General features: G+C 37.9%; 2 protein-coding genes across 6 annotated transcripts; one reads left to right on the forward strand and one right to left on the reverse strand.

Annotated features, from left to right (window-relative positions):
• Positions 1–3,729: 3,729 nt before the first annotated feature.
• LOC124304716 (gamma-tubulin complex component 3) lies at positions 3,730–12,323 on the reverse strand. 4 transcript variants are annotated; one of them, XM_046763285.1, is made up of 11 exons: positions 12,299–12,323; positions 10,640–10,806; positions 10,432–10,564; positions 8,856–9,273; positions 7,537–8,039; positions 7,084–7,276; positions 6,709–6,913; positions 6,265–6,486; positions 6,046–6,177; positions 5,191–5,451; positions 3,730–4,832 (listed from the first exon to the last, which is right to left on the reverse strand). In XM_046763285.1, the coding sequence occupies exons 1-11, from the start codon at positions 12,306–12,308 to the stop codon at positions 4,656–4,658; spliced, it is 2,421 nt and encodes an 806-aa protein (XP_046619241.1). In that variant the 5' UTR covers positions 12,309–12,323; the 3' UTR covers positions 3,730–4,655. The 4 variants fall into 4 exon arrangements, with proteins under 4 accessions (XP_046619241.1, XP_046619242.1, XP_046619240.1 ...); XM_046763286.1 differs by lacking the exon at positions 12,299–12,323 and adding an exon at positions 12,169–12,288; XM_046763284.1 differs by lacking the exon at positions 12,299–12,323 and adding an exon at positions 11,947–12,153.
• Positions 12,324–12,724: 401 nt separating this feature from the next.
• On the forward strand, positions 12,725–18,126 carry LOC124304719 (ribonucleoside-diphosphate reductase subunit M2 B). 2 transcript variants are annotated; one of them, XM_046763297.1, is made up of 7 exons: positions 12,725–13,199; positions 14,573–14,644; positions 14,903–15,091; positions 15,212–15,447; positions 16,215–16,443; positions 16,539–16,757; positions 17,083–18,126. In XM_046763297.1, exons 1-7 carry the CDS (start codon positions 13,098–13,100, stop codon positions 17,233–17,235), a joined length of 1,200 nt encoding a protein of 399 aa, XP_046619253.1. In that variant the 5' UTR covers positions 12,725–13,097; the 3' UTR covers positions 17,236–18,126. The 2 variants fall into 2 exon arrangements, with proteins under 2 accessions (XP_046619253.1, XP_046619252.1); XM_046763296.1 differs by lacking the exon at positions 12,725–13,199 and adding an exon at positions 13,378–13,748.
• Positions 18,127–18,169: the final 43 nt, after the last annotated feature.

Genomic DNA, 18,169 nt, shown 5'->3' on the forward strand with positions numbered 1-18,169 from the left:
ACTTAACTCTCTGATGTTCTGCAATAAGCTCTCAACTCTACCGTTGGGACATCTCAGGGGGCGCAAGCGCACAACGATTTTCGATTGTCACACCAAAGCCCATTAGGGCAACAGTCTTTAACTGTTGATCGGTTCCTCGCAGAGTATTCCGACTGCGCGCAATCGATTCCTTTCGCAAAATTAAAACGATATAGTACATCGAAGAATTCGATCCAGCATTATTCAAAATCGTAAAAATTTTCAGAAAAAATCCAGACGGGTGACACGTACTTTTTTTTTATCCAAATTTTTTTTTCCGTTACCGATTTGTATGACCCTTTTCCAGACTATTCAGACCCGCAAGGAAGTAAAAAAGGAACTGAGAGAAGCGTAGGGCCAAGCACTGAAAAAATAGGAATAAAATATGAAAAGAAATTCGATTATTTGTTCATTTCAATTCAAGTTGTATAAAATAGTAACAATACAACATCGTACACAGTGAATCGTATCTGGCAGAGGTCGCGCTTGTACGCGAGTCGCAACTGTAATCATACTTAGGTACAAACTATACGACTGTTACTATCTGATACAATACTTTTCATACTGTGCCTAAGATAGTGTAATTACGCTCCGTTTTTTTCTCATAGTAGTCTGATTTCGTGAGTAGTTTTCAATCATATTTTAGCATTTTATGATTCACTTTTATACTATTTGACAACTGGTCAAATTGCTATAAACTGACACTCGAACACTTGTACTAGAATTAAGGCATATCGAATAAACTGGAAATGTGTAGCTATGAATTTGTAATTTTTTTCCCCACCTATTTGAAATCCAATACCCAGATTCGACGTATTTCGAATGTAACTTTTGAGCCGTTGATCGCAGCCTATTGTGACTGCGCCCGGTCGATTCCTCTTGCGATATCACGTCGATATAGCACACCAAACAATTTATTCCAGCACTTTTCAAAATGGCCAAAATTTTCGCCAAAAATGCAAAGGGGTTAGCCTTACTATTTTATTGCGCAAAAAATTTTTCGTTTCAGATACGATTTGTATGACCCTTACCTGACTAATCGGACCCGCAGAAACTTAGAAAATGCACTGAAAAGAGCGTGGGACCAACAGCAGAAAATTTACGAAGGAAATCTTTCGTTTCTTGACTGTAACTCTTGCACCGTTGATCGCAAAGTATTCCATAGAGCTTATTTACAAGCCTCATAAGTAGATGTTCACTTGTTCTAGATATATGAAAACAATCCAATCCATAAATCCCACTATTCTAAAACCATAATACATGTAATGCATTGAAATCAATTAACTATTCATAATTTCACGATCATTGTTTATTGTTTAGGAGAAAGGCCCTGAACACACTGCAATATTTTCGGTATGGCCTATGCGGTTAGGCTAGATTTACATGGGCGTTAAATTCACGTACAGCGTCACGTTGTGGACGGCAAAAAGACGCTCATGATAATGCATCCTCTAGCATTTTTCTTCTCGCTAAAATAGATATGACGTATTTTCATATCAGTTTATAGACGACCGTGTCCGTTTTACGTGGCGTTCAACGAGTGGTTAATACACTTGTAAACACGTCACATACATACAAAATTTTTGTAATTGTGCTTTATAAGAGGAATTTCATAATATACTAACACCAAGCACACGAAAACAAAACAAATTCTAACTTACAGGTGATGAGAGAAATTAAAGACAATGTAGTCAGGGCGGCTAGGTGGTCTAGTGGAGTAAGGCTCCGGCACCGATCTTTAGACACCAGATTCGATTTCTCCGTCGTTAATTTTTCAAATCACCAAAAATTTTCGAGTTTGCATCCTCGCTCATGATAATGGATACCGTCGCAACGGCAAAATGCCGCGAGTTACGCAGTTCAGCCAGTGGTTCTTAGTTGCGTTTTTGTCCTAAGAATTGACAACTCTAGGATTGCTAATTTAAAGTGTGAACAAACGGAGAAAACGAAGAATCGAGAAGGAAATTGAATGAAACGGTAGCAGTTTTTCAAAGTAAGAAAATAATCTGATTCATTCTTATCACCCTACAATTGGGCACTCGTGCATAATTAAGATATCTTCTTATACGTTTATTGCCGCATAGTTCATACTGAAAATATTGCCGCGTATGCAGGTCCTTGCTTCTGAACAATAAACAATAACAAAAAAGATATCAGTACTTAATTGATTTCAATGCATTATATTGAAACGTGCGCGGTTTTCTTGAGGAGTCTACCTATAAGAAAACCTCGTTATTGTGAAGTTCTTTTCCCTTAACCCCTGAATTTAAGGTAAATATGGATAATATAAAGGACCCCCTCTGATGGGCAAAAGGAAAGGTCGGTCTTTCCGACCCAAAATCACCCTGAATCAATTAGCTATACGGACTTAGGTGATACCAAAGCCGCCTTGGTTTATGAACAAGCACCTTCTTCTTATGCTCCCTCGCGTAAGACAAGAGCTGTGTCGCTTTTGCTACCGATCAGAGACAAGAGAGTGAGGTGTATGTCACCCGTTTGGACACACGGGTTTCCCGGTGCTCCCTTCTGACTGCGAACTCGGAGTTAACAGAGTCACCTTCCTACTTCTAATCTTGGGTAGATGACCCAAACATAACGCTGATCCTGCAGATCAGGGACAACCGTGGCTGCCTGTCGGGTTTTTACACAAGGTGAAATAAACAAACCGTGTAGGACGGAGAAACAGACTCGTTGTACAAATGTGTGATAATCAACCAAAGTAGGTTTTAACTGAAATAAACTATTACAGGGCTGCGCTGAGCGCTCAAACAGTCTAAATTCTATAAACTAACCGGGAAAATTAATATAAAATAAAATAATATTGCGAGAATTTCTAGGTTTTTCTTCTGGTTACTTTCACGGCTCAAATTTTCTATTCGAAGCTCTTATGAAATAATTCCTATCGCTCTAGATATCCCGTGCTATCGTGGATTCTACTTAACTCGTATGTCTCTAAGTCGGATCTAAGCGCTTTGCTTGAAGTTCCGTGTCACAATTTACTGAAGCTATCTTCGATAGTGGCCTCCATACGAGGAACACTTCGCTACCAAACCTGGGTGAGTCAGTTCAGCGCTATGCCGGTCAACTGCTCTTTTACAAAATCTACCTCTGAACAGTGAGTCAGTTCGGCGCTGTGCCGGTCAACTGCTGACGATGCTCTCCGCGGTTCTCGTATTTATACTCGTCCCGATTTCCAATCCCACTACGTCGTCATCGTCTCCTCCTTATTCATGACCTTTGCAAAGGATCTTCAAGTCAGTGTTGTCAACGAGGCGTCGGTCACCGTCTGTTGTTGTTGTGATTTTTTGTACGTATGGGCATTGCTGATGTCGATGGTGACCGCGATCGGCTGTCCGTTACAATGTATTACAGTTCTAGAATAATGCCAATTAGAGTATTTTAATTTTTTGTAATAAATAAATATTAATATCTTGAACAGCTGCTTCATCTCGCTAATTCATTTTCTCCATTTTTTCACACTTTCAATCAATATTCCTAGATTTCTAAATTCTTCGATTAAAAATTTAATCGAGACTGACAGAACCACGCGAGTTTCGACGTGCGGCATTTTGCCGATGCGTCGGTACCCATTTCCAAGAGCATTTTTTGGCTCGCGCGAACGCGTTAATTTGCCGTCGCATCAATTTGATGGCCGTCAAAATCCAGCCTCAGAGTTAGCTATATCAAGGGAAAAAAATTTCACTGCTAGCAAACTTTTAACATTATTACTTCATTTGTTGTCGAGATTGAAATGAATCATTTCAATCCCTTTATCATACAATTCCATTTAATTATACATCTATTATTATATTTTTAGTTAGCATCAATGTATTTTGTGCAAGCAATATACAAAGGTGTGAATCTTTCGTACAGAGTACATCACAACACTGGTCAAATTCGTCGATGTATTACCCGAGACAACAAGGAATGATTCCCCGTTTTCTACGCCGCTTAACCGCGTCATTCAGTCGTCCAAAATCTGCATCCTTATCCCTCGGACAAAATTCTGACCAATCAGAACTGCTCTCATCGCTGAAAGAGCTTTCGAAACACGGCCGCGTTTTTTCGCCGTCAAAGTCCTTCGACGAATTTCTCGAAATGTCATCGATGCCAAAATGATCATGATAGACTCGGACCTCGCTCTTGGAATTTGAGTGATCAAAAAACTGCAATTCCGTCTCTTCGCCGCTCGGAGGATCTCCGGATTTATTCTCTGTGGTTTTTCTCGCGTATTCGAAAGGCAGAAATGCGATATTGACTGGAGGATACAGAGAGAAGTCTTTCATCTCCCGGAAATCGTTGTTCAGCACGGAGGCCAATATCGGTGTGACCGGGGTTTCCGGTTCATCGGGAATAATCCTGACCAACTCGGTCTCGGCGTGTCGGATAATTTCGGCTTCAAGAAACCGTTTGAAACTCCGTTTGCTCTCTTCGACATTTTTCAAATTTATCCTATCGAGTTTTTTCCGTAATTTCAAACAGTCTTCGAAATTCGTTACTATTTTTGCACTTCTTGAATCATCGTGTACTTCTGGCTTTTCGCCGATTGACGATACCGATGAAACATCTTCACCGCAGCGATTTTTCGATGAATCTTTAGACACTGGTTCGGTCGAATTTCCATTCTCACAAAGGTGTCACTTGCAGACTGGAAACGACTGCTCGCTTTGTCTACGGTGCTGGTACGTCAAAGGCGCCACCAATCGACTGTCTCGGCTCTTGTAGTATTCGTTGAAATCAAGCCGAACGCTGAGAAGCTGAAGTGAAACGTCTTCAGCAGATGCGAGCATCAGGAGAAACTTTTTCACACGATCCTAAGAGAATCGAAAATGGAATCAGACGATTTCCGATTAGAGAATGATGGAAATTAGGGGTGTGCGAATCGAATAGTGGCAATTGAGTGTTCAAATTTTTTTTATCAAATCGATTCAAGTTCGAGTAAACAATATTTCTTGAATTATTTAATCGGATTGGCGAATCTTCGATTTTTTTTTTCACATATCTGTGACAAAATATCCGAATAATTTCATTAGTACGAACTATTCAGTTACCACAATAATTGGAAGTGTGCGAATCGATTTTCCGATATAATTTCACTATTCGATTCGATTCGATTTGACGACAATTCGTACACTTCTGCGAAAATTAATTAACTAAAATTGGATTACATACTTGATAAGTTCTCGAGAGGAATTTCAGATGCAAAGAGAGTGTGGCTAGATATTTGGTGAAAATATTTGTACGTTTAGCGTCCTTCGCGTCTCCGCTTGTTGTCCTCCCCCACTTTTTACTTGGATCACATTTGTTCTCAATTTTATTTTCTGCTTTTGTTCGGTCCTCGTACTCCTGCATCGCTCTTTCTAGAAATGTTTCCTCCAACCCCTGGAGCTCCAGGATCGGACCGTAAACAGATCTCAAATGATTCATGAGCTCCTGAAAGAAACAAATAATTTTCTCAGTATTTTAAGGAGACACGAAACTCGTTGTTTTGCGATTTTACAGATGTTTCATCCTCGTGTGATCCAAATTCACTGAGAATCGCCTTTTGGAATTGTTTACATAGTGGGAAACTCTATTTCACAACGAAATATTTCATGGCAATTTGTATGAAATCTATTTCAATAATTGAATCTTTGTTTCCTAATATTTTCGTAGACGTTCATATGGGGAATTAATTCTATAGTTTGGATTCCGGCGATAAGAGTTAATCAATTCAGATCAAATTTCGCAGAAAAAACTAAAATCGCTTCAAGATGCATCCTAAAATTTTTCGGAACACTCCGATATTTTATCGCGAAACTGCGATGGCCTAAACTTTCAAAATAATTCATAAATCATAAAATTCAAGACGAATCTTCACAGAATCAGCCACATCACTTGATCGCGTCAATTTATAATTTTCAGGAATTTGTCTGTAATTTTTAATCCGTGATACTGCAAGGCGAAATATTTTAGCCATTGACGACGAAAAATTGCGCATAAAAAATTGCTGCTCTCTACATTCTGAAAAATCCAGTGCGCTTTCACCTGCGAATTTTCGTCGAGCAGAGTGCCGCGTCTGACAGACTCAACGAAGTTGTTATGCGCAGATATAATGTCATCAAGAGAAGTTGCTTGGCCTAATTGTCGGGCGAAAACATCCCAGGAGCACTCTATCACCTGAAAGAAGGGTCAAGTCGCTTTAAATGACTTGATTCTGTTGATTTAAGCGCTGATTCCGATCCAGGTTGAGGAACAATTGCTCACCTCGAATAAAAAATAATACTGCATTTGATGGACGAGATGAACCATGCTGCTCGTTATCAAGTGAATGTGATTCTGTATCGGCAATACTTCCGGCATTTTTCTAAATATCTTCGCTGACGTCGTCTGCCGTTTCCATATACCAGACAAAATCGATTCCATCCTCTTCGCTCGCCAAAGAGAGAAGAAGACAGTCTGATAAGTTTGGCGACAGGGCTCCAGAATCTGTAATGCGTCAATATTGTGTACAGAAATGGTGGATTTTCGGATTTCTTCAATACTCTTGCGAAACAAAATCGTTTCTATTGATGAAAAATAGAATAAACATGCGAGATGATTCGGCAGATATAGCAGTCGGTGTGCAAAATTATTTCAGAATCTCGTTTCTGAATGGTTATGGATCAAAAGTTACGCTGCGCATTCGTGGTGAATCGAAAATTCTCTTACCGTTCCAATCGGTCCGTCGACGTTGTAGTCAAGTATAAAAACGTCCCATCCAGTCTCGTTTTCGGACGGAGCAAGCGAGCGGACATACAAACGTCTCTGTACATCGAGATCGTCAAATTTCGCACTCGTAGCTCTGATCGCCGTTTCAAGGATGGGAAACAAGTTGTGAGTGTTCAACGAATTTGCCGGCTTCGCCAATTCCGGTCTGAAATGCAATTACCAAGTTTTCAATCGCGGAATTTCGTGGACATTCTGGTTAAACTAAATTCAGCAATTTTCGACGCACCAATGAGTCGTTCAAATCAATAAAAGGAACGAAAGGATTCGAACACGGAGTAAAAAACACGGCGAGAAACCTTAAATACATTGACTTACTCGAGGAGATGCATCAAGTGTTGAATAAAATGACCTTGTCCGAGCAAAAGGTAGCCTTTTATGCCCTGGAGGTGTTCCATGAGGTTGTATTGTTTGGTCAAAATTTCGACGACCCTCGTTGAAGTTTCTTTGAACGCAGTTTCCATCATAGTTTGTAGAGGACCGTCTGGATCGATATCGAACAGAGCTTCAACTGAAAGAATGTCAATTTGTAAGATGCGGCAATGAATTTTTGGGTACAAAAAAGCATCGAGAATTAATCATTGAGGTCTCAAATTGAGGTAAACAGTTTGTAGAGTCTGAAAATCATTACAGATCTTAAATAATCGATTAATTACGGAAAATAAGAAATGAATAGAAATTAAACACTGAAAGTTAAAATAAATTTCAACTAAAAGAATTTTGTCCAGTTCGTTGAAAGAAAAATTTGAGTTGCTGGAACAGATTTTGTACCGTTTGAATTTTCCGCGTTTTGTTGAAAGGATTCCCTGTGTCTCTCCTGAAGGGGCGCGGAGTCCTTGCAAATCTCTCTCAGGAAATTGATACTCTTGCCTGTACCAAGAATCTTCCTAGCCTGAGCCTTGCTGATGAAAGTCGGAACCATGGAGTCCCTGACCTGATACTTTTCGTGCCACATTCTGTCGCCGGCGACGTCTGACCGTGCTTCGATAAAAAACTCGTTTCTAGAATCGTCCAATTCTCCCTCGGCGATCCAGCGCACCAGCATCGTGTGTAGAGGGTCGCAAACTTTCTCCAGGATTCTTTTTACCAGCTGTTTTACGCCCGCGTCGCCGTGGTGGCTAAATCCGTAAACCGCAGATGCCAGGGCTCCGCCTTTCTGGCCCTCACAGGCTTTTACGATACTTGCGAGCCACTTCAGCGATTCCAATGGCTGATAAGCCCAAAGATGGAGATGCGAAAGTGTTACGCTGTCCATTCCCAGCGAACTTTGAGATCTGAAGAGACAAGGAATTTAATTTTGTAATGAGAGGTTGGGAATTAGGGCTGAATTTAAGTAGGAGTGGACGACTGAGGAGACTGAGGAGGTGAATTTGGAGAATTTATATTGATTCGTGATCTTGATACGTGCATATTTCTTCTGTTAAAACCAATAAATAGGAAACATCGTTACTGTCCATACAATGTTAACCGTCTTGTTCGGTGACAGGTTTTGCAATGGCAATAATATCTTTAAAATAGCTAGATAAATTTTGCAGACAGTAATACTTGGATAGTTTATCCGTGTTTCCAGAACCAGACTTTTTTTTTATTGTCATATTTTTTTGCCAATGAAATAGAATAGTAGTCAGTTTTGGAACAGAAATCGAATTCCCACTTTAAATGGTCGACGTTTTATTAAGGCAAGGTAAAAACTAAAAATCGGACAACTATCGCAGAATACCGTCACCGAATTTAGAGTGAATCCGTTAAGCCATTTTTAAAATATCACAGGCGCTGCAAAACAATTTACTCCTCAAAATGGCTGAAGTTTTATTATCCATACCAATGCTCCCTTATTAACTGATTCTCATGAAAAAAATAAAACAAAAATCGAATCGAATAAAACAAACCCAATTATAATTGAATAATTGGATATAGAGATATAAATTCCCAAAGTTGATCGATTTTCTGCTCTAGAGAGTGATACCAGTATTGGAAAAAAAGTCAAATAAGTCATTGAAAACTTGAGATTCGTGGAATAATCGGTTGAAGAAGAAGGTAGTACGAAACTTTCTTTAAAATAAATTTGAGAAAAGAGAATAAACTCTGACCTGTTCACCTCCTCCTGCATGATAGCAATAAATCTATAATATTCCGAGAGTTCCTGATGCAGGGCAGCAACAAAGCTGTCTGCGACTCGTCCAGAGCATGCAGCAGACATTCTTTCCAGCCCGCGGCTGACAATGTTGTGAAGATAGCCAAGCGCGCTGAGCCTCAAGACACCCTGTCTGTGCGTTCTGTTTACTTTTGCTTTCGGGTCTATTTGGAATCCATAGCTCGAATCGAGCTTCAAAACCTTTCCCTCTATCCCCTGGAATGAGTAAATAAGATCCTGGACCAGCACATCTTCGGACACTGACTCCTCGTTGAATATTCTCGCGGGATGTAGAGATGGGCCGCGAACTATCGTCTCTGTGTAACTCAATGGCAGCATCTGTCCCTGAGAGCACGAGACCTGTGAGGTCTGACCTAATTCAAAACAGATAATATGCAATAAGCAGGGATAAATTTTCAGGAAGCCTTTACGTGACTCAGAAACAATTAATGAAAGAATTGATACTATTTTGTGATATGGAAGACAAAAATAAGCTATTAAGAAACTCGAAACTGTAAAAAAAAACAATGTATAAGACTAAACAAAGACAATGCGATTGAATGATTGTATTATGTTTGTTTATTTTGATTAATCAATTGATTAGTCTTTCCAATTCATTGTTTTTCAGTGAATCGAAAAATCGGCCTGGTTTATTAATCACATTTCCGATTAATTGGTGTTTCCAACTCCATTTTGTCAGTTAATCGAGTTAATAGTCCTTTTAATTAACTGCTTCTTTGATTAATTAATTAACCGGCATTTTCAATTATTCACTTTTTCAATGAATCGATTATTCATCACTTTATTTTTCGTACGCTTGATTAATCGTTTTTGCGAGTAATTAATGATTAGATCTTGACAAATATTTATTTTTTCAGCCAATGGTTTGTTTGGCATTATCATTTAATCGTTTTTCCAGTCATTCGACTCTTTAAATTAATTGCTTTCATAATTAATCAATGAAATACACAGCCCTAAACAAAGCATTAATTACAGTAGAAACTCTATTATCCAAACCATGATCACCTTAACTAAACCATCTATTGTCCAAATCCCAGGTCAAATTGGCATGGAATATATATACATATATCGTAACATATATGTGCATTACATATTTATTGAATATTTTCTAGAGCTGATCATCGTGTCACTTAACATTACTGTTCAACTATCCAAATTTTTGATTATCGGAACCAGGCCTGGTCCAAATTGGTTCGAATAATCGATGTTTTACTGTATAGACGTTTTTCTTTCAGGTTTGGTATCTTTAAGAAAAAATTTTCCTTTTTTTTTGACAAGTTCAGAGTCATTTTTCCCATACTATTCTTAATTGAAAATTCGTAACGAAGTTAGAAAGCAACTGAATTTCCTTTTTTTACAATATCATCAATTAGAAGTGGCTTGTTAATGCGTCTGGCATCAAATGCATGTTGTCACAAATGCATTATTTGCTGTGTTAATCAGTTTCATTTATGAAATAGCACAAAACAAAAATTCAGAAACTGGTACAAATTCTGAGTTTCTTTACGCACGGCTGGTAGATGCGACAGGTGATGTCAGACCAAGCCTCATATCGGGGAACGAAAAATGCCTGTCCTTAGTCTGATCAGCGGTTTGTCCCATGTAAAGCAGAAAAGTCAGGATGCTGAGCCTGTTCTTTAGTGGCTGAAAAAAAAGGTTATAAAATCAAGAATTTAGTTGATATGAAAGCAAAATAAACTACAAACAAATCAAACGCACCCCGTCCTTAAGGTCGTTGTGGAGTTTGTCGAACTGAACGGCATCGCGAACTTCAAGTTTTCCCTTGATCTGTACGGCAACATTCATTTCATCTTCTCGGAGTGTTTCAGCACCTGGAGACGAAGAGAGGAGTCCCAATGCGAAACGCACAAAGCGTCTTATAGCCTCTGCAAGTATTTAAACATGCAATTTTTAGTCTAAATTGATTGATGATGCTCTCCTCCTTTCACCTCTGATATATGGATCCTTAACAGGCATGTTTTAATTTAACAATAGGATTGTAAATGATCCGAAAATGTTGTGATCCTGCATAGAGGTAAAAATAATAATATCTCAATTTTTTCTTATATCAAAAAACGTTCAAGTCCCCGCCGAAGTGCTTGCTTTCTGCATTTGTTTTCTGCGATGCCATGGCAACAGCAGAAAAGAAAGATGCATCTGCATTCGAAAAATTTGGGATAGCTGAAAACTACGCGGCTGTAAATTGATTGACAGTAATTTCTGATTATTATCATCTTTGAAAAATAAATTACGGTAATTAAAATATTGGTATCAACAAAAACCATCAAAGGAAAAATAAATATAATTTAAGAAAGTAGGAATTAAGGTTGTTTTAACTTCTCGACACAATAAATAACAAGCTACACAAATTAAATATCCAATCGCGATAATAATGGTAGGTGAACTTTATTTTCAATTATGTAGTGAAAAGATTTTATGCTGAAAATAGGAGCAGAGTATTTCGGCACATTGAGCATAGGTTTTTTAAACGTTTATATGGTTTTTGAATCGATAGTCATTTTCATTCCAACAAACTTATTGCTGATCTTGTTCGTCAGATTGTAAAAGCTATGCGAAATCAAATCTTTGGTAGATACTTTCTAGGAATTAAAAATTGAAAACCTTCTTTGCTTCGTTTGTTATTTCATTTATTTAAATAACATTTAGAGTTAAAAATAATTCTAGGGATAAAAATTAATCTATGACTGTTTCTGATTGTAAATATAATTTTAGTAGAGTTAAAATATAGCAATTAAGGTCCAGAAATTATCACAAATGACTGTAAATGATGAAATGAGATGTAAAAAAATTCCAATCGTCAATGTTTCAAGGTTTTATAAGGCCGAATAACGTGTACAACAAAATCTGGAGATTCTAATAAAGCTGAAATACATATTCAACGGGATTGAACACTTGCATAACATGTCATTGTGCTTAAACACAGACGTAATAAACCCGTAAAAACGATTGTGGCGAGCGGTTAGCCCGGCCTTAAACCAACCTAAGCTAATTTAACGTAACCTAACCTGGTTTCTGATCTCCCCAAAGAGAAACGACAAGTTTTTGGATGAGATCACTGATCGTCTCAACGTCAGGAACGCTCATTTTTATACTCTGTAGTGCAACTGATGCACTTCTACCAGGCTACGGCTGTTATTAAGTTTCTAATAATCATGCACATTTGTTTCCCAGAGAGTGACCATAGAGTGAGTGACACACGGGTGACAGGTAGGCAATTAACTGTTTACAGGCGAGAAGCTAGCTTTTGGGCAATGTTGCCAACTTCGATTAGTTAACGCTGCAAATCGATGGCTAATAATCGATGTTTTCAGTATTTATCGTGGTAATTACAGAGAGAAACCTGTAATTATACCATACCGCTAGCCATTACGTAAGCATTACGTAAGCTAGACACGGAATACTACTGGGAGGCCTACCAAGGCCGTATTCGTAAATTGACTGCCAGTACTAAAAATTCCCTAGGACAGAGACAGAGCCGTCCATGAACTCGGCAGCACAAAAGAGATAAAAGATTGCCAACAGTGCTATCAGTCAATTTTCGAACACGGCCTAAATCTAGTCAAAGTTATGAACTTTCCCTTTAGAAATGTCGAATTATGGGCGAATCACTACATTTGTCAGTGAAAACACCGATTCATGTTCAAACCGTCAAAATTTTTCTACCAAAAACCTTCAAAAACCACCAGATCCAATCAAACACCACCAAGTTGGCAATGCTGTTGACGTTTTCACATCTTCCAGTCCCTGCATCGATAAAGCAGCACGTATCCGAAAAACTAGGCCGAAGGCAGTTGTAACGTTATTGTTTTGTCTCTATTTGGCGGGAAATATTGCGCGCGAGCAACAAGAAATAGCGCGGGAAACGGCCGAGAGTAAATACGATCATCTTTTATTACCGAACCGGTCCGCAAACGAAAAACAGATTTTTTCCCGCCACGTGATTGCCAAAGAAATGAGCATAAACCGGTTAATCGACGTATGAGCAAAATTTGGCGGCAACATCACCTGTCCCGATTGGCCATCACGGTCATGTGCCGCATTGTGTTGGCAAATGGGCCAATCAGAGAAATGAGAACCGGAGCCTCGATGACTGAGAATCAGCAATCCGAAACCGTTTGCTAACTTGTCGTCAGAAGGTGATCAAAAGTAAACGATAATGGAACCTGAGCATAAATCGCCTGTAATCACCATGCCACTCCAAGTTTCGCAAAAAGAGAATGTTTCCCGAAAACTGGAAAGTCTGCAAATCAAGGAAAATGTAAGTCTGAGTATTTGTAGTGTTAAAAATCATATTTATTCACTGTTTCAAACTCACGCTTAGCGCGGAGCTTGTCTCATTCAGCAGCCTTTTGCAGCTGCGCGTGACGCGCGATAAGTATTTTAACGTATGCATTAATGCCGCAATTCACACAGTCACACACGCACATCGTTTTAATTTCCTTACGCGAGTTGTGCTCTAACCGCAAACTGCGTCACGACCTCGAAACGCTTAAATTCGAAAAAACTGGCTCTCAGTCTCGCTTTTCGCTTCGCATATTCTGCTTAGTGAAACATCGTCATGCTTACATCCGCAGCTAATTCCACGGCGAAATCTGTAATCCCAGTTCCCACAGTAATCGACGAAATTTATGTCTGTGCAAATGCCAACGAGGACCTCAGGTTATCGGCCACGTTCCTTCTATTCTTTGCTCTCTCTACCACAATTTTTTACTGCGCTGTGAAGCGCAACTTCTTCAGTGCCTCCACTCACCACAAATCGTCTCTTTTCGCCTCCTCCGGTCATCACGATTACTGCAATTATCCTGTCGTACGTATCTACAAATGTTGATGCGAGGGATTGTTGACTTGAGAAAGCCATGAATACATGTTAATTGAAGAAACTAAGCAATTATTCAAATATTTCTTGAAATTACAAGCAATCTGTCAACATAATTAAAATCGTGTTAGAACGACTTGAAATCTTATGAAATCACATGATAGCGCGGAAGAATTCATCCAGCAACAAATTCTGCAAATCGTTGTAGGTCTTGCGGTAAACTACAAATTATTTCAATTCACTAAAATTAATGTCCAGTCTTTTTATTGATTTCTATTTTACCATGTGCTGCTTTTTAATTATTTGTTGTGATTTCCCGTGATCTTGTTGAATCTCGAAATCATTAAGAATTGCTTGGTCAACTGGAAATAAGCCACAATCAGATATGGTAGAAATCAGAAATAATCAATTCAAATCATTCATTTGATTCCCAAGTGAAGCCACAAAATTAATTAAAAAAAAAAAAAAAACCCAAAAACACAACAAACCGGATTGAGTGTCTGGTTTTTATTTCTACTAATATATAAAGTTGCTAAGATGTTGATATTGCATTTTAATACTTAGAAGAAAATAAGTTGTCTTGATGGATCGAATTAATCGAATGAAAGAAATTGCCACATTTTATCCTGAAAATAAAGACAAGACGTGCAAAAGTATTTTTTGTCGTTCTGTTGATTAATTGTACTGTACACAGTTTGTATAAATGATAAAATAATTCAATAAACTAGGCAATGAATCCAAGGACTCCATTAGAACTTCGTGGGAATTGAGAAAGTACAACTAAATTGACGGTTTTCTTTCTACTTACTTTTCAGGTTTCTCCAAAGAAGATCTGCATCTCTCCAAACTTCCAACAGAACGTGAATGGAAAGCCTGAAGTACAGAATGTACGGAATTGGTTCGATCAGAATTAAGCATTTACAGTACACGAAAATGAAATATAATAAAAAAAAAAAATTTTATCTCAGTAATAAGACGTAGTTTAGCTGCTAGAATGAATCGAAAATCGTTTTTGAAACAGTGCTACGCGATTATATTTTGTTCACTACAAACTGACGAGAAGATTCGTGACAGATTTTTTTATCTTATTTTATATATATATCGTTATTCACTTTCTTTTTAACAATCAAGTGATTCACTTTCAGGTTGACAAATCTAAGGCAGTGAGGAAAATTGATCTCAAGGAAAACACCTTCAACCCAGAACTGGAACCACTGCTTAGAGATAATCCTCAGAGATTCGTCATATTCCCGATTCAATGGCCGGACATTTGGAAAATGTATAAAAAGGCAGAAGCCTCATTTTGGACAGTCGAAGAAGTAGATTTATCCAAAGTAATTGAGCATTCGATGAATTTGATGTATTTTTTAGTTTGTGTCGCACTTTATTGCTCTACCTGGTTTTTTAATCGATCTCATCATTCTTGTTTGTTTAATTCTCTCAAATGCTTTCAGGACATGACGGACTGGAATGATCTAAAGGACAGTGAGCGTCATTTCATATCTCATGTCCTGGCATTTTTCGCGGCATCGGATGGAATCGTCAACGAAAATCTAGTCGAGCGTTTCAGCCAGGAAGTGACTGTAACAGAAGCCAGGTGCTTTTACGGCTTTCAAATAGCCATGGAAAATGTTCATTCAGAGATGTACTCGCTGCTCATAGACACTTACATCAGTGACGCAAAACAAAGGTGAGAAAAATTAAAAATGATACGAGTTAAGAAATGTCGGGGTAAAAAAAAAAAAAAAAAATTAAATAAATTTCTGGCAGTGTTACTGGCACTAATGATGGTGAAAACTAATTATATGATATTTTAACTGTGTGCTAGAAATGATTCCATGTAAATTCAAACAATGACAAAAGCGAAGATATCAACGATTTGAGAAAAGGTTCTGTAATTAGGACATTCTAAATTACTAAACTGTGGTATTTTTGAACCGATTCTAATGTTTTTGTGCATCAGAGTTCTCCAGAGATTTTCTAAAGAGAATTTACCAATTATTCATTTCCAGAATGGATAAAAATAGATTTTTGTAAGTACCGTACCACAGATATTCGTCAAAAGTTATATTTACGCCTTACAAATGTACTATAATGTAAAATTTTTCGAATGTATCTCAGAAAATTAATCAGGATCTGATCAGCGAGAAAATGAGCGCAAAAGCATTTGATTAAAACATCGAATTTTGATCGTTTTGCACGTTCTGATCGTTAAATCTTCTCTTAAATTGTCGATATCTCAGCTTGCGTGTTTCGAATTTGTTCAACATCGTTTGTATCACATGGCAGGGATATTATTTGATTTGTGTTGCAAATCATAGGCGTAAATAACACTGCTAGAGATTTTTTTAAACTGCTTTGCTCCCTCGTTATGTCTGATTCAGTCGTTAAGATCTATATATCCAGAAAAAAAGTTCTAGCTGTAATTTTCATACTCAAAATGCTTGAATTTTTCAGAGACTTCCTGTTCAATGCCATTGAAAACCTTCCCTGTGTCGCTAAGAAGGCAAACTGGGCGCTCAACTGGATAAACAACGACAGCGCAAACTTCGGTGAGCGAGTCGTTGCCTTTGCAGCGGTCGAAGGGATCTTCTTCAGTGGAAGTTTCGCCTCCATATTCTGGCTCAAAAAGCGTGGATTGATGCCAGGTCTGACCTTCAGCAACGAGCTCATTTCCAGGGACGAGGTTAGTCGCAGTTGATCAGCATTTTCTTGGAATTCTGGAGATCGAATCCGTCTATGAAACTTCCATCTCAATCTCCTCATCTTCGGTTTTTCCAGGGATTGCATTGCGACTTTGCTTGTCTCATGTTCCAACACATCGTCCAAAAACCCTCCCAACAACGAGTCACTTCCATCATCAGAGACGCCGTCGTTATCGAACAGGAATTCTTGACTGACGCCCTTCCCGTCGCTATGCTGGGAATGAACTGCGAGCTCATGTGTCGCTACATCGAATTCGTCGCTGACAGACTCCTCGTCGAACTCGGCTGCCCGAAGGTAAAAAAAATTCACTCTGTTTGAATTTCTGATAATACAAGTTTCTCACTTATCTGCCCATTTTTAAATAGTTCTTATTTTCCGCGTTTTTACGATCACTAGTGTTGCCACTTTTTGTAAATCTGTGGTAAAGTTTTGTCCATTTTCGATTGATTGAACAGATTATCAACAATTTTTTCACCTCTTAGACCAATCATTTATAATTTTTGTCACTCTTTTACGAAACTTGATAGTTTGGACAATTTTTTTTCCACCCAGTTTGTTCTCTAACGATGAAAGTCGGATCGAATTTTCATGACATATACGTAATATTGAATATCTGCAGATATACAACTCCGAGAATCCGTTCGATTTCATGGAAAACATATCGCTAGAAGGTAAGACTAATTTCTTCGAGAAGAAGGTCGGAGAATACCAAAAATGGGGCGTGATGAGAGAGAAGAACAAGAGTGAGTTCACAATAGATGCAGATTTTTAAAAAGAAAGAAAATTACACCATTAAAGCGAACAATCAGAGTGAAAGTAAATTATTTCATACTCAATTTGTGTAAGCAGTAGCTGAATTATAAACGAATGTGTAAAACATGTCGATATGAACTCGGTCAAACTTGTCTCTGAAAATTCGTTGGTAATAACTAATTGACTTCGAAATTATAATGTAGGATAGAAGATTCGGGATCTTGTAAACCTTTGTAGATTTTGTAAAAAGAATACCAGTTACACGCAATATTCGAATTATTTACGTTTAGAGTATAATTATTTTCTAATTCGGAACCCGGGAAAAGTTCATGAAAGTAGTATTCGGCAATTGAATAGAAATGAATTTTTCCCCATTACTTGATCTATCGAATATCGTTTAAAAACGAAACTTTAATATAGTCTAGCATTTAGTGTGTTTTGAAATATTATCAGACGCGTTCTTAAGATAAACGATTATTTGTACACGTTTTTTCCTATCTGTGTTGATTATTATTGGTTTCTTTCTTACTTTTTTCATACATAAATTGTAAATGATACTGCATCACAGTTGACTTGATATTTTCGATAACACCGCAAATTAGTATGATTCGTATGAACAAGATTGGCTTTCTGTATTGTATTTTTTTCTTGACTGCGAACTCGTAAAAATTTCAAATAGCATTCGCTTCATTTGTTTGTTGTATTTTTCACGATGTGTGTTTTACCTAATCACGCCGTACAATTTGAATAACGACAGTATTTTTCACGACTATGATAGATAAGTTAATAAGTAAGTTAAGTACTATTACCATTACCTGTGCATATACAATATAAACACATGTAATATTGTTAATTACTTACAAATTTTATAAAATAATACACGATAATAATTACCTTCATGTGTTCAGAATTTTGTTCCCCTTTCTTCATCTCCGATAATTACCTAATTCGCA

Source organism: Neodiprion virginianus, chromosome 5, assembly GCF_021901495.1.
Source record: "Neodiprion virginianus isolate iyNeoVirg1 chromosome 5, iyNeoVirg1.1, whole genome shotgun sequence".
Classification (NCBI taxonomy): Eukaryota; Metazoa; Arthropoda; class Insecta; order Hymenoptera; family Diprionidae; genus Neodiprion; species Neodiprion virginianus.

Coding starts and splice junctions, on each gene's coding strand:
- LOC124304716 (XM_046763284.1), bottom strand. CDS start 12,025: ATGAGCGTTCCTGACGTTGAGACGATCAGTGATCTCATCCAAAAACTT. Junction 6,914..7,083: donor CACTTGATGCATCTCCTCGA/GTAAGTCAATGT, acceptor ATTGCATTTCAG/ACCGGAATTGGCGAAGCCGG. Junction 4,833..5,190: donor TCCTCTCGAGAACTTATCAA/GTATGTAATCCA, acceptor CGATTCTCTTAG/GATCGTGTGAAAAAGTTTCT.
- LOC124304719 (XM_046763296.1), top strand. CDS start 13,500: ATGCTTACATCCGCAGCTAATTCCACGGCGAAATCTGTAATCCCAGTT. Junction 15,448..16,214: donor ATCAGTGACGCAAAACAAAG/GTGAGAAAAATT, acceptor TGAATTTTTCAG/AGACTTCCTGTTCAATGCCA. Junction 16,758..17,082: donor TCGAACTCGGCTGCCCGAAG/GTAAAAAAAATT, acceptor GAATATCTGCAG/ATATACAACTCCGAGAATCC.